The sequence below is a fragment of the Meles meles genome, chromosome 16, assembly GCF_922984935.1.
Source record: "Meles meles chromosome 16, mMelMel3.1 paternal haplotype, whole genome shotgun sequence".
Taxonomy (NCBI): Eukaryota; Metazoa; Chordata; class Mammalia; order Carnivora; family Mustelidae; genus Meles; species Meles meles.
The window spans coordinates 41,367,095-41,382,603 of NC_060081.1; the positions used below are offsets into that span (position 1 = coordinate 41,367,095).

Consider the following 15,509-nt stretch of genomic DNA (forward strand, 5'->3'; position numbering starts at 1 on the left):
TCAGAGGTGCACCCGCAATGCAGACTGGACGACACCCAAAGCTAGTGTTAGTGTAGGAGCTGGGGCTCAAACCGGCAGTCTAGGCCTTACTGCCCCTGGCTTCCTGTCAGCTGCCCGAGGGGGCAGGGAGTCCTGGGGCTTGGACCAGCGTGGGTTATTTGCGCCCCAAGGACCCGGAATGGGGCAGTAGAAGGAAGGCCGAGCTCAGGTCTTGGTTATGGCAGGCATGTAACCCTGTGGCTCACAGCGGGGCTCCTGGGTATGTGTGCACAAATTCGTGAATAAATGGCTGAATGAATGAATTCACATTCTTCAGGAAGGGTGGGGGGAGTGGAGTGAGGAAGGACTCAGGAAAAGAGGCTGGGTCTGCCCTCTTAGGACTTCTTAGGTTCTAAGCTTTAAAGAAAAGTTCGCTTTCACCCAAGAATACATTATGATTGAAACTGAAAAAACAGGGCGCCTGGGTGGCTCAGTGGGTTAAAGCCTCTGCCTTCAGCTTAGGTCCTGATCCCAGGGTCCTAGGATCAAGCCCCGCATTGGGCTCTCTGCTCAGCAGGGAGCCTGCTTCCCTTCCTCTCTCTGCCTACTTGTGATCTCTGGCAAATAAATAAAATCTTTAAAAAAACAAAACAAAACAAAAAATTACCGAACTGTAACTTAAGTGCCAAAAAGTCCTAAGAAGATCTGATTTCAGATGATGTAGCCATTCTCACCAGCATTTTTAAAGATCCAGTACCCTTTTTATTTTCATTTCTCGGTGTCCCTGAATTGAGGGGTCCAAAATACACACTTTGGGTGGGTAGACTGCAGCAGAGAAGGCCCTAGTGAATGGTGCTCCCCACAAACAGGCTATGATAATCTCTGTCCCTCAGCTTCTTGCTCTGTACATCGGATGCGCTGACTCCTGCACGGTCAGGGTAAACCCAGGTCCTTGTTAAGGACTGAAAAACCACATTTTCGGTCATCGGAGTCCCAGGATTGAGGTCTTTGCTCTTCCCTACATTACTGCGACCCCTTCCTCTTCTTCCTCCGCCCACGTTTTTCAGGTGGTAAGGCTGAGGTGCAGCTTTCCTGAAATCACTCCTCTCCGGTAACCCTTGGTGACTTACAGGTCACCTCTTGCAAGAAGGTTCTTCCCGACTCCGCGACTTCGGGTGGCGGCGCTCTGGTATCCCAACCCCGCCCCTCTTCGCCGCCCGGCCGCCGCCAAACCCTGGCGCGCGGATCACGCGGGCCGGAGCGCTCTGGGCATGCTCAGTGGCCCGGCAGGTGGGGCCGCCGCGGGACGCCTGGTCCGGCCGGGAGCAGAGGGGCGGGGGCGGAGGGAGGGAAGTGGGCGGGAGCCGAGGGCAGAGTCGCGAGAGTCGCTGGCGGCCGCGGGGCGCTGGGCAGGTGGGAACCCGCGCGGGCCGGGTCGGGATGAGCAATGGCATCAGTCAAGGTGGCCGTGAGGGTCCGGCCCATGAATCGCAGGTGAGTTGGGGGCGGCCATAGGCGGTCCCCGGATGCACCCCCACCCGGAGTAACCTAGTCTCCAACTCCCCTTAGGGGCCAGCCCGGACTTAAGTGTCCCGGGACGGTCTCTGGCCCACTGGTTCCTGGCTGTGGCCTCTGGGGGCCTTGGAGCACTTCACGCTTTGCTGTCCCTTTTATTTTGCCCTCTTGGGGGCCCTGGGGCTACAGAGTTCACGAGGCCAGATTCCTGCCCCATTGACTTGTGGAGGTTTACGTGTCCCCCCCCCCCCCCCTTTTTCAGAAGCGTCAAAGGATCACTTTCACGAAGGCTTGAAATCCTTGCGGGTGGGAGGGGATATAAGAAGAGTGGCCATGGGACACCGCAGCCCTCGGGCGAACTCCCCTCAGTTGTGTCAACTCGGAAGTTCTCTGTTAACAGCAGTGTTTTTAATTGCTTAGTGAGAGATGATTTCAGTTCCCTGAATGTGAACCCTGACTTCTAATCGGTAACGGAGCAGTTCTTAACTTCATGTTCAAGAGTGGATGGCAAACTTTAGCAAAGTTTTCACTTCAGGGGGAAAAAAAAATCGAGGACACTTAGGCACACGTGTTTGAAATCTGCTGGTGTTAAGAGCGGCGAAGAGTTACAAACACATTTAGAATCTAATTTTGTATTTTCCTACAAGATAATGCTTTTCAGAATGATTTGAGTAGTCATTGAAAAATAATCCCCCTTCCTTCTCAATGACCTCTTTGGAGTCGGTACAGAAAGATGCTTTGGAAGAGTTACTTTTTAAATTGGTTTAATTTTAAAGAATGAAGTAGACCTAGATAGGATGTGTCCTTCGGAGTTGACAGGCCCAGTTCACGCAAGGCCATTTGTTTTTATTGGCGTCTCTGTCAAGTTGTTGGATATTTGACTTACCATATGGCCTTTACACTTTCTCATATCAACTTGTGGAGGTCATTGTTTAGTAGTTCTGACAGCTGATTAGGCATCTGAAGACCATAAAAGTGATCGCCAGAATCCTCTTTGGCTCACCTCAATCTGTTTTTTTCTATTGGCAAATAGGGAATTATTATTCTGGTGGGTAGATGTTGAAAACCAGTGCTTTTGTCATTTTAAGTTATTTGTAAAACTTTTTAGGGAAGGAGTTTGACTTTTATGTAAGTCCAAAGAGAATATGGGTGTTGGTATGTATAGTTAGTCACATAGGACAAACAGACCCCAAAGACATTTAAATTACTTAAAAAGATTTTTCTTTATTTTGGATTTACATGTGTAAAGAAGTTCCTTTTTCTCTTTGGAATAACATGAACACATTCTAGAAGATTGTAGTGAGTAACTTTAGAAAATGTGTAGCGTTGTCCTGGGTGCTATAGGGGGGATAAGGTGAGTGAGAATTAATGGGTATCTTCTAGGAGCCCAGTATCTAATGGGGGAGGGACTACATACTGGCAGGACTCTCCTAAAACACGGGGTTGGTTGGAAGTGATGGTCCAAGTGCATTCCTTTGCCAGTGTAGGCCTGAAGCCCAGTTATATGGAGGAGCTGCAGGTAATGTCCAAAAGTCACGTGCTTTGAGGTGATAGATTGAAGTGATGGTATTTGTACTTTCAAAAGAGAACTCTGGTGGTGGCATCAGGATTAGGGCAAGACCCAAGGAAGTAGCGGTCTGATCTAAAGGCAGAAACAGGAAGGCTGGTTGGATATACCGAGATGATTTCCAGGCAGAATTGAGAGGATTTTGCAGATCCTTGGATGGGAAGAAGGGGAAAGGGGAAGAACATAGAACCATTAACTAAGGTTTGATGATCAAAGAGGTGGAAGAGGTGTGGGGAAGGTGGATAGTGAGGTTGGTGTATTCTGTCTTAGATCTGTAGAGTCATATGAGATGCAGGAAGTGTCAAGAACGAGCATAGTGTTGCCACAGAGTGAGTGCTGCCCTCGTGTTGACCCTGTTGCTTATCTCACATGTGGGGACAGCATCTCTCTCTTTGGTGGTCTTCAGTAGACTGTTAGAAACGTGGGTTTAGGTCTCAGGTGATTTGAGGATGGACATTGGGAAAGCTTTTGCACGTAGTTCACAGTTTAAGATTGTTACAGTGAGATTTCTCAGGAGGAGACAATCTTATCTTTGTGTATATATATAGAGAGATATATGTATATATACACAGATATATATATGCATATATAGACACATGTACACGTATGTTTACATGTGTGCAAATATGTGTGTGTGTGTATATATATATAGTTTAAAAATGTTACAGTGCGAAGAAAAGGATTAGATCCTGGGATATGCTTTTCTTTAGAATTATAGGGAGAAGACTGGCTTGCCCTTCATGGAGGAGAACCAGCACAGCAAATTGTCATGGCAGGGAAAGGAGCAGTGTCTCTTGAAGGAGGTGGTGGTTGTTGGTATCAGATGTTGCCAAGATGGTGCCCTGAGGGTGTGAGTGAGATGAGGTCTTTGGTCTTGGAGACAAGAACACTGGTAATCTTCCAAAGGGCAGTTTCAAGGAGAGACAATGATCCAGAAGTTGTTAGTGAAATGGAAAAAGGTATACAAATGGCCAGCCAAAAGTACCTGACCTAAACATGCAAATTTATAATAGCAGTAAGAAACCATTTTTTATTAGTGAGGTTGGTGGATGTTGACTGAACATCAGGTGCTGGTGAAGGAATGATGAAATCATAAAGGGTCAGAACCTCCGAAACTTTCTTACTGGGAAATTTGACAGTAGCTCTCAAGAATAGAAATTTATAAACCTATCAATTGGGCAGTTTTCTAAGAATTTATTTTATAGATTATATTCCTACTTACCAAGATGTATGCATCATCCATGAACATGGGATTGCAGATGTAAAATTTTTGCTCTGTTAATCTTTAGAGGAGCTTTAGGCAAAGAGGGAGCAATCAACAGGAAGGAAAGACCTGGCGTGTTGGGAGGTGAGGAGTGCTGTTGCAGGCTCTAAAAGGATGGAGGCCCAGGGTGAGATGTGACCTTCTGAGCCAGGCCTTTGCCATAACTGCTACTTGCAAACAAGCATCCAATGCTTGATTCAGGCTAAGGTGTGATGCCTTTGTTTTTACTACGGTGGTGCTTTGGGTTATGTGGCAGAAGTAGTTTTGAAAGAGCCCTTACTTTGCATCACATAACTGCAGCTGCCTTTGCTGAGTTCCCTCTGTGGCACTGGTACAAAGTCTAATTTAATCTTTGTAACAGTCTTGTAGGTACAGACTATTACTGTCATGCCATGTACAGATTGGGAAACATAGTTAATTTGCCCAAAGTCAATTTCACAGTCAACAGCTCTACTTTTTGAAAATGAGTAAAACCTTTGCCAAAACAATTTGCTCATAGTTTTTTATGGGCAAATTTTAACATTTATGTATTGTCTTTTTATGCCTTATGTATGTAATCTTATGTATTCCTTTTCCTTTGAGATTTCTTCCATTGGTCTTAGGCCTGGCCTTCTCTTTTACACTGATTTCATATTTTATAATTTTACGAGATTTTTTTTTTTCCCAACAAAGTTCCAACAAAAATAATGATTTGGTAACTGATTTGTCCATTTCCTTTTGGTTTCACTTGTTTTTTCATGAAAACATTAGATGATTCTGTCCTTTTTTTTTTTTTTTTTTTTTTATGAGAGTGTGAGAGTGGTGGGGCCTGGATGGGCAGAGGAAGAGAGAGAATCTTAAGCAGGCTCCATACTCAGTGCAGAGCCCGATGCAGAGCTGGATCTCACAACCCTGAGATCATGACCTGTGCTGAAATCAAGAGTCCAACACTTAACCGACTAAGCCACCCAGGCGCCCTCCTCCCCAAGGATTGGCTAGTGCCATCTATCCTGTCCCATTGATTTGCCAGTGTTGATGGGGCTGGGATCTGAATGTGGACCGCGTGGTTTCCAGGTTTGGCTGTCATTTACAAGTTGGGTAAAATTTGAGCAAGAGACTTAATTATTCTGAACCTCAATTTTTGCAGCTGTAAAATGGGTGATAGAAATTGTACATATCTTATAGGTTGTGAGGTAAGGTCTTCTCTTCATATATTTCTTTTACCATGATTCACAGATGACACACTTGAAATCGAAGCTCTGTGGATATGTAAAAGATTCATGTGGTGTTACATGCAATTCACTCATATTTTCTGTTCTGTTTTCTGTTTTATTCTATTGTCTTGTTAAAAAAATGCTATTTCTAGATCCACTAAATTGATTTCAAGATCTATTAATGATTTGCAGTTGGCAATGTGAAGAACGACTGTTGGGAGGTTTAGATGAGATTGTGTATGTGGGTAACACTGTCCACACAGTGCCGGGCATGCAGCAAAGGCTCTGTAAAGATTAGTTATTGTTTTTACTGTTTTTTTAAAAATAATTTAACGATTATAACTTTATTCAATAACAATATATGAGGTTTTTTGTTTTTTTTTTTTATACCAAAAAAGTATTTACTGAGTGCTGGCAACAGGCCAGGTGATAGCTTTTAAATACACTTTCTTATCTGATAAGGCAAGACCACCTCATTTCTTCCCTTTTCTGACTGTTTTTGCTTTCCTTTCTCATTACCTTCTCAGGTGGAATTTATAGTCATGTTTAGTATATTAAAAAGAGAAGAAGGAAAAAAACCACCAGTGGTATTTTGACTGGGATTGACCTCTTTAGGGTATACTGAGGTCTTCCTCATTTTAAGAGTGTCAGGGACTAGTTCATGATGGTCTCTTGGATCTCAGATGAAGACAGCAGATGGTTTGGGTGTTAGGGATGGAAGACGTCTGTCAGGATGCTGCCCAGGCATCAGGCATCTTGCTTTCTTCTTTACCGTGGCAACTTCCTTTCCTGCTCCCACCAATTGAGTGACTGAGGGCTTTTCATGCCCATATAGAAGTGAAACTGTGAGCCCTCATGTAACAGTGCCTGGAGTCTGGACTTGAACCAGTCTATCTTTGTCTCATTTCTGAAGCTCCTCCATTATACAGAACGCTTAGATGAGAGGAGGGCAGGGTACCGAAAGGCAACTGGGACGCATACAGTTAGCCGTCTTAGACCTCCTGAAGCTTTGTGTAAGAATTAGTTGAGAGGCAGGTAGACCGGGTGTTGTGAAGACTTCCCTTTGCTATCTTGGGAGTTTGGGCTTTCATTCTCCAGTCTGCTGGCTAGTATGTTAGCTCTTGGCCCCATGTGGCTATTTCAGTTAACATTAAGTAGAATTTAAAAATTTAGTTGCTCAGTTGCACTAGTCACGTTTTAAATACTCAGTAGCCCATGTATTGAACAGCGCTGATGCATAGCATGTGTGTCATTGTGGAAAGTTCTGTTGGATGGTAAGACTAAACTGGCTTGAGTCCCAGATTTATGACTTCTTAGCTTCCTGCCTTGGCATGTAAGTGCCCTGTGCTTCAGTTCCTTCATGTGCAAATGGAGATCTTCACAGGGCCCACCCTGTGGAGCTGAGATGGTGACTGAATGCACTTACACTAACAGTGTTGGGCCTCAAAGCGAGGGCTCTATAAATATTGGCTCTTATTTTTAGACCCTGGAGGCTACTGATGGTTTTAAAACAGGGCTCATTTGCCATTTAGTATTTTCAGAAGTTTCATCTAATAGCAGTGCAGGGAAGTGCTACCAGGACCAGCAAAAGCGACTTTTATATACTATTTGCCAAGCGCTGTGTTAAGTGCCCTGTATGCACTATTATTATCCTATTGACTTTCCTGTTGTTCTCAGGGATGCAAGACCCGGGGCTTAAATGTCTGTATGAGTGGGCAGAGGTCAGGGTAGGAATACCGTAAGGAACTGAAATATGACCCATGACAATGCGATTCTGGACTAGATTGGAGTTGTAATAGGCGTTAAAATTCAACCAAGTACATTCGAAATCTAGTAGGCTTTATTAAGCAATTCATGAATCAGGAAGCATCCTCATCTAGCAAGTAGAAAGGAGCTCCAAGGAGTACAAAATGGAAGGTTTTTATAGGAAGAAGGTTGGGGCAAGAAGTGATTAACAGAAGAAAGGAAAGGATTGTTTCACGCAAGGTCACCTTCCATGAGGGAGAAGAACAGAGTCTTATTGGGTGGATCACCTTGTCTTCCTATGGGGGATGGAGAGGGCCCATGTGACAGATTACCTCAGTGGTGCTGACCAGAAAATTGATGGCCAACTGCATTCTGGGGGAGATTGAAACTGCAGTTAGGTTAGATGGTAAGCCCCAGTCTGCTCACTTGGCCTAGCATACATGACTCCATTTTGGAAATAGGAACCATAGGGAAGGGGACAATCAAAGGATAAGATTTGTAAGCGAAATCCTTTTTTTCCTTTTTTTTTTTTTTTTTAAGATTTTATTTATTTATATGACAGAGAGAGATCACAAGTGGACAGAGAGGCAGGCAGAGAGAGAGAGAGAGGGAAGCAGGCCCCTGCTGAGCAGAGAGCCCGATGCGGGACTCGATCCCAGGACTCTGAGATCATGACCTGAGCCGAAGGCAGCGGCTTAACCCACTGAGCCACCCAGGCGCCCCTGTAAGCGAAATCCTAAAGAAGCTTTCACTGTGTTTTCTGACTGTGAAAATAATACATGCTTATAAAAAACGTATGTTCTACAGAAAAGTGTACCAAAGAAGTCAAATAGACAAATCGCTCAACTTCCATGATCCAGGGATCACTACTTGTAAACTTTTGGTGCATTGGAATCCAGTCATTTTTCTGTGTTTGTGTGGCAACATAATGTATGCACTGTTTTAGACCCTACTGTTTGCATTTGCAAGAGACATCCTGAAGACCAATCAGCAGGACACAGGGAGGCCAGAGTCAAAGATGAATGAGTGGTTTGGGCTATTAAGTGGAAGAATGCCTTTCCCAAAGTCAGGATGCCACCATGAGCTGATTGGGGAGGAGGACATGGTGGGGAGTTGAGTTGGCTCCGGCTGCTGGTGGGGGAGCCAGGCAGTAGGGACCTAAGAGGTGTCAGCTCTGTGATGCACATTTGGATGTGGGTCTCTTAGAGGTGATAGTGGATGTAGTGGAAATGAGTTGGGTTTCCAAGGAGAACTGTAGTGAAGAAGGAAGGGGGGTAGTAGAACTGCATAATCGGCTGTGTCCTGGACAGGTGGATTTTACTGGGTCTAGGGTTCATTTCTTTTTTTGTAGCACACTGGTTCCCAGTGTGGCCCAGGGACAGCTGAGAATCACTGAGGCTCTTCTAGGGCCTTCCCAAGGTCAGAACTGCATTTGCAGTAATACTAAGATAGTTTTCCCTTTTTTACTCTTCTCTTCTGGGGTTATGGTGGAGTTTTCCAGAAGCCGTGGCTTACAATAATGTCATGGCTCCATATGCTCTGCATTCTATGTTTTAGAAATGTCTCAGTTTTGGGGTGCCTGTATGACTCAGTCATTAAGCGTCTGCCTTTGGCTTAGGTCGTGATCCTATGATCCTGGGATCAAGCCCATCGGGCTCTCTGGTCAGTGGGAAGCCTGCTTCTCCCTCTTCCACTCCCCCACTTGTGTTCCCTCTCTCGCTGTGTCTCTCTCTTTCAATTAAAAACAAAAAAAGTCTCAGTTTTAATTTCTTGTATGGTAACTCTCAGTAGATAGTACTCCTGTTCTGCCCCTTCCTGTGGGGCCCAGAGCCTGGCATCGGCCCCATCCCTCACCTGTGCATCGCAAACCTGGGCTAGGCAGAGGAGAAGTGTGGTGTGTGTGTCTGTTTTTGTTTTAAGGTAGAGGAACAAAACAAGTAGAGAGGTAGAGGGTTGGGGGAAGAAGGCTGCTGGGACAAGGGAGGGAGGGATGGTGAGAAATAGAGCTGTGGTTTCTCACACAGGGAGTGGAGTAGCTGTGATGCTTCAGGTGAGGTTCCCCAAGGAGGCTTGTGCTGTCTCTGACTCAGGGAATTTGGAGCACATGGAGGTTTTATCCTGTGATTTAGGTGGACTTGACAAGTAACAGGAAGCAAGTGACTGATGATGTATTTTCGCATTCAAAATTTAAAAAATATCTTAATGTGTATAATGCACTTACAGAAGATGTGAGAACTGGTATTTAAAAAATGCTCTTTAGTGACATCGAGTATTAAATAAGCTAATTTGGGGGGGCGCCTGGGTGGCTCAATGGGTTAAGCCTCTGCCTTCAGGTCAGGTCATGATCTCAGGGTCCTGGGATTGAGCCCTGCATCTGGCTCTCTGCTCAGCAGGGAGCCTGCTTCCCCCTCTCTCTCTGCCTACTTGTGATCTCTGTCTGTCAAATAAATAAAATCTTAAAAAAAAAAAATAAGCTAATTTGGTATTAACTTCTGCTTTGTTTTACTCATGGAGGCTGTGGTGAGAGAGAGATCAACAGTGTGTTTGTCTTTCTGTCTGTCTGTCAGAAGTTATTTAGAGATGTCCAGTTGTGCAATGTATAGTGCTTTGGCTTAAAGTTGATTTATTTTGTATGTCCTCATTTCGTGATTAATTTTATAAAGTATTTCAATAGCCTTTGCTGTTTTCATGGGATGCAGTCTTGTTTTGTGAAGGGAAATGTTATAAACACCTGCAGCCTGGGGGAGGACATGATAGTGCTTTATAGTCCCCAGCCCCCTTCCTTGGGACCGAGAGCCTCTGGTTTATTTTGGTGGCTTGGACTACCTTCTGTCCAGCTGTCGTTGCAGAGACCGTCCAGGATAAAGTCCTTCATGGGAAGGTGGGCATCGTTCCCTTGGATTCAGCCTGCTGATTCACATCAGGCACAGAGGAGGAGGGCCAGGAAGCTTTCTCTCACTCTGCTGGGCTCTGGGCTGAGCACTTGTTTCCTGCTCTGTACATTTCCAAATACATTCATTATTCATTGTTGCTGCATAGTAGAGGGGAAATAGCTATTTCTGTGATCAGCATAGACACTTAGAGCAAATTTCAGGGGGATATGTAGAATTTAAAGTCATTTGAGAAAGAACTTTCAGTAATGGTGTTGATAAGTGATTTTTGCCATCGTTTACTATTGCTAGCCACTCATTCACTTATTAGGAACTCTGCTAAGTCTTAGGTGGTCTCTGTCTAATTTAATTCCTAGCAATAGCTCTGTAGGGCTGAATATGGTTAGCTCCATTTTGTAGATGAGAAAACTGGGGGCCACAGAAGGATCAGGTTCACATTCCAATTTTAGAACATAACACTCGTTTTCTGGCTTCATACATTTACCTAACTGAGGGTATGTATGTGTGCATGTGTGTGCACCTATGAATGTATTTTTATTTGTTTGCTTTTTTATTGGCTCCCTACAGGTAAATTCTGTAAGATCCAGTAACCTTGTCAGTCTTACTCATGGCTATTTCCCCCAAACCTAGAATCGTTCCTGGAAGAGATGGGTTCTCAGAAAATACTTACTGACTTAATAACTGCCACCTCGGGACGCCTGGGTGGCTCAGTGCTCTGCCTTCGGCTCAGGGCATGATCTTGGGGTCCTGGAATTGAGCCCCACATCAGGCTCTCTGCTCAGTGGGGAGCCTGCTTCCCCCCCCACTGCCCTCCCACCTGCCTCTTTGCCTACTTGTGATCTCTCTCTCTGTCCAGTAAAAAAAAAAAAAAAAAAAAAAATCCAAAACTGCCACTTCTCCTGTCCTTCTTCCCCATCTTTCAGCTGTGGATGCTTGTAAGGAATCAGGAATCCCTAGCCCAGTGTCTGTTATAAGGAATCAGGATTTCCTAGCCCGGCATCTGTAGGATGTCTCTCCTTGCTCCCTGTGAGGAGGAAAGGGAGTTTTGGTGATCCTTCTGTTGGGTATTAGGAAGAGAGGAGAGGTGAAAGCAGGCTGAAAAGAGCCTGGGTGAAGAATGACAGCTCCAGAGTGTTCCCAGTGTATTAGTTAATTACATGCAAATTACACATCGAATACTCATTATGTTTATCTCTTAAGGTTAGAGAATTAGCGATAAAACACTTACTGTGTTTAAATGATGCATAGTTTATGGGACAGAACATTCATGTTCCTTTCATCAGAAAAAGGTTTTTTTTTTTTCTTTTTAACTTTTTATCTCCAAATAATTTTAGACTTACAGTTCCTGTATGTACTTCATCCAACTTCCCCTAATGTTAACATCTTACATAACCATGGTGCAGCTCCTGAACCAAGAAATTAATACAGTCCAAGACTATTAGCTAGATTCTAGTTCTACCTTGATTGTTCTTCCTCTGTTCCAGGAGCCAGTGCAGGACCCCACATTGCATTTAGTTGCTGTGTCTCCTTAACCTCTTGTGGTCTTGACAGTTCCTTGGTCTCAGAAGAGTGCCAGTCAGTCAGCTTGTGAAATGGCCCACAGCTTGGTTTTTTCTGATGTTTTATCATGACTGAACTGGAAATGCAGTTTTGGTGAGAACACCACGTATTGTTCTCTTCATTTCACATCATGCCAGGGTTCATGGTGTCAGTTTGTCTCCTTAAAGGTGACGTTGACCTTGACCACGGGTTAACCTGGTGTCTTAAATAAGCCTGGTGGTTGATAAATATCTGAGGGAGGTATTTTTTGGGAAAAGTTTTTGATTTCAGTTTGTAACCCTAGTTTTTCCCCATAGGAACCCATTTCAGATATTCTGCTAAAAATTATTGTGAATATAAGATTCATTTAAAGCATTCCACTTACCCAACTTAGTAGCAAAGGATTTATCATACTTAAAACAGAGGACATTTATGTTTTGGAAGGCTGATGATGCTTGTACAGGACTGTGGACTTCACAGACTTTTTCAGTAAAACATTTATCAACTCAATGCATGCTGATGTTTTCTGTTCTCTACTGTTTCATTAAGAAAAAAAAGATAGTTGTTACCCACTAAATTGATTTGATGATCTGCAATTTGAAAAACACTAGTGTAGTGAATTTATTGTTCAGAACAGAAGTTGATAACATCTTTTTTTTTTTTTTTTTTTTTTTTTTTTTAACATGAGAGAACATTGGAGTTAGGTTGTTGTTAGATTGAAAGTCAATCCTATTTCCTCTAGGAAGCTGGGGAGCTCTTGATCCCAAGAGGATAAATCAAGCTTAGAAGGAGAATTTTCACTTTTAAGAGTCTAGGATTCTGAACCCACCATGGGATGTCCACTCTCAGGAGCTTGCTTTCTTGAGCCCTCAGGGCCTCATGGTCTCTCGCCAGGTTACACCTGCTGATTTTGTTTTCAGGGTTTTATTAACAGAATCTAAACCTTCACAATGATTCTGCTTGGAAAATGTGCTTGGGGCAAGGGTAAATCACTGAATGAGCTCCCTCTTAGTGGGACTTAAAGTTCCCCAGGGAGGTTTCAAGAAAAAATCATTCAAGGTGGTGGAGACTAGCTCAAAAGGGAGAAAAATTGCAGCGATGAAGCTTTTGAAAATAGATTTTGGTCTGTTTTCTTCCTTTTCCTCAGGTTAGTGTTTCCCTGTGAGCTACCTCTACTTGATCAGATTGAAAGACAATTGTGAGAAAAATGTCACTAGTCCTGGAACTGGAGCTCATCTATGGTTACCCAAATAAGGTGTTTTTCTTTTCTTCTTCTTGTTTGTTTTGATGGGCGGTGGTGGGATTGTCTAACTTGCTAAGCATCCTGAAAGTATTGAGCCAGAACTCTGTCCTGTCTAAAACACTGAACTGGGGGCGCCTGGGTGGCTCAGTGGCTGAAGCCTCTGCCTTTGGCTCAGGTCATGATCCTCAGGGTCCTGAGATCGAGGCCCACATTGGGCTCTCTGCTCAGCAGGTAACCTGCTTCCCCTCTCTCTCTGCTTGCCTTTCTGCCTACTTGTGATCTCTCTCTCTGTGTCAAATAAATAAATAAAATCTTAAAAAAAAAAAAAGAAACACTGAACTGGGGGTGCCTGGGTAGCTCAGTCGGTTAAGCATCTGATTCTTGATTTTGGCTTAGGTCCAGATCTCAGGGTCTTGAAATCAAGCCCTTAACGGGCTCTGTGCTCAGCACAGAGTCTGCCCGAGTTTTTTGCTCTCCCTCTGCCCCTTCCCACCTCAAATAAATAAATAAAATCTTAAAAAAAAAGTGCTGCACTGGTCTCTTACATGAACAGGATTGCGCACCAACGGAGTACTCCCCTAACCCCTGCCCTCACCCAGCTGCAGATGGTGTGGTCCTTCTTTTCTTCTATTTTAATATTTAAAATTTTTCCATTTTGGAATATTTATAGAAAGTTGCGGAGTAGCACAGACATAGCTTTCACCCAACTTCCCTAAATGTTATAACCTTAGAAAACTATAATATAATTAAAGCCCAACAAAGTTAACATTGACACATTACTATTCACTAATCTGATTTATTCAGATTCCCCAAATTGCCCCACTAGTGTCTTTTTTCAGGTGTGAGTTCCAGGCCAGGATTCACAGTGCATTTAGTTGTCTTGTGAAACATCTTAATTAAACTTGTTTTGTTCTCAGGGTCCTGGTATGATACTAAGGGTAAGAATAGGTAACACTTCTCCTAGAATAGCTCTGTCTGTTTGAAAGGTTGAGGAGTTACATCTCCTGGCATCTCATGTTGGAATATAGATAGTTTGAGCTGTTAACACCTTGGTTGGATTAATTATTCCACATGTCAAAATGAAAAGGACGTGTGGGAACCTTTCATCCTGGATGCGGTGGAATGGTCTGGAATTCAGAGTGAATTGGGGGAAGGCAGGTCTCAGTGGTGTGTCAAAGGATCAGTTTTAGGCATAGTTAGCTAAATCTGTAGTACAGGGGCCTCAGACCCAGTGCCTACAAGGACCAGACAGGCCTGCTGCAATCCACATTACAAACTCTGAGCACAGACGACAGGATAAGCAGCCGCAGATTCTCTGCTTCAGAGTTGGGGAGGTAATCATGAGTGGAGGGGCACTTGCTGGTTTCCCCCCTTTTAATGGCTTCACACTAAAGTCACCAAGACGTTTATCTTTTGCTCATGAAAGCGGATCACCAAGTGTAGCTCCCAGTCAGCAGGTGCTTTTCTATTTCCTGGAGCCTCACCGTCCTGTCTCTCCAGCTAGCGGAAGGGTGGTGGAGGGTGGGGCAGTTGTACCCACCTCTTGTCCTCCTCGGTGTGGAAGAGACACATTGCTGGTGCCCACCATCCATTGGCCACGTGGCCACACCTGGATACAAGGAAGGCTGGGAACTATAGTGACTATTTGACTTTATAGGCTGGGAACTTAGTGACTGGTTGGGACACCACTTTCCAGTGATATTTCTGTACCGTAAAGGAAAAGTGTCTATTTCTACTGCACCCTGTGTCTCGAGAGATGACTCTGTTCTGGCCAGTGATACCATTGAGGACCTTTGCACTTGCCTTTCCATCAGGTGCGGGTGTGGTGCAGATGTCCACGTGTCCTGTTTCCTCCTTCCTTTAGTCGGATGTCACCTCCTCAGTGATCCCAGTGAAAATAGCACCTCCACCCCCCGTGTTCCCTATCCCTCTTCTTGATTTTTTTCTCTTTTATCATACTTATCACAACCTGGCCTGTTACATATTTTCCTTATTTATCGGTATATTGTCTGAATCCCTCTATGAGGATAGAGGCCATTTCTGTCTACTTCTTTGCTATCTTTCTTGTGCCTGACATGTAGCAATTGTTCAAGTGTTAAATAAAATGAGAACCTGGACTGATTAAATGTTAGTAAGGATTATAGTTAAAGCAAACAGATCACTGTGCAGGCCAAGCGGACCATGTCTGTTGATGTGATGCTGGCTGCCAGCCTGGGCCTTGGGTGGAGAGCAGGTGCCAGGGGCTGGGGCCGAAAGACATGGGTTTGTTTTCTAGGTCCACCACTTGCTCATCGTGTGAACTTGGGTGTGTCATTTTGCTTCTCTGGGTCTCAGTTCCTCCTTCTAAAATGTGAGAGTAATTGTCCTCCCTCTGTCCCCTACCCCATGTTACTGTGATGATTAGATGAGGTAGATGGTACCTAAAACACCCAATATGCCATGGGTGCTCAGTTAATTCTTGGGCTTATTGGGTATCTAACCGTGTAGGAGCCTATGCTGGGTATCAGAGGAATGTATGCTGAGTGGGGGCAGTCCCGGCCCACTACCAGGGACAGGGAAGGCTTGATCTGGA

At 44.3% G+C, this 15,509-nt stretch overlaps 1 protein-coding gene across 4 annotated transcripts in view; it reads left to right on the forward strand.

The window, feature by feature from the left end:
- The first annotated feature begins 1,348 nt into the window (after positions 1-1,348).
- KIF16B (kinesin family member 16B) overlaps positions 1,349-15,509 on the forward strand; it is a 279,293-nt gene continuing 265,132 nt past the window's right edge. For 3 of the 4 annotated variants that reach the window (XM_045981079.1, XM_045981080.1, XM_045981077.1), the window contains exon 1: positions 1,357-1,473. In XM_045981079.1, coding sequence (XP_045837035.1) covers positions 1,427-1,473 — 47 coding nt within the window. In that variant the 5' untranslated portion in view covers positions 1,357-1,426. Of the gene's footprint in view, positions 1,474-15,509 lie in introns of all 4 variants that reach the window. The other variant, XM_045981076.1, reaches the window with a different exon arrangement.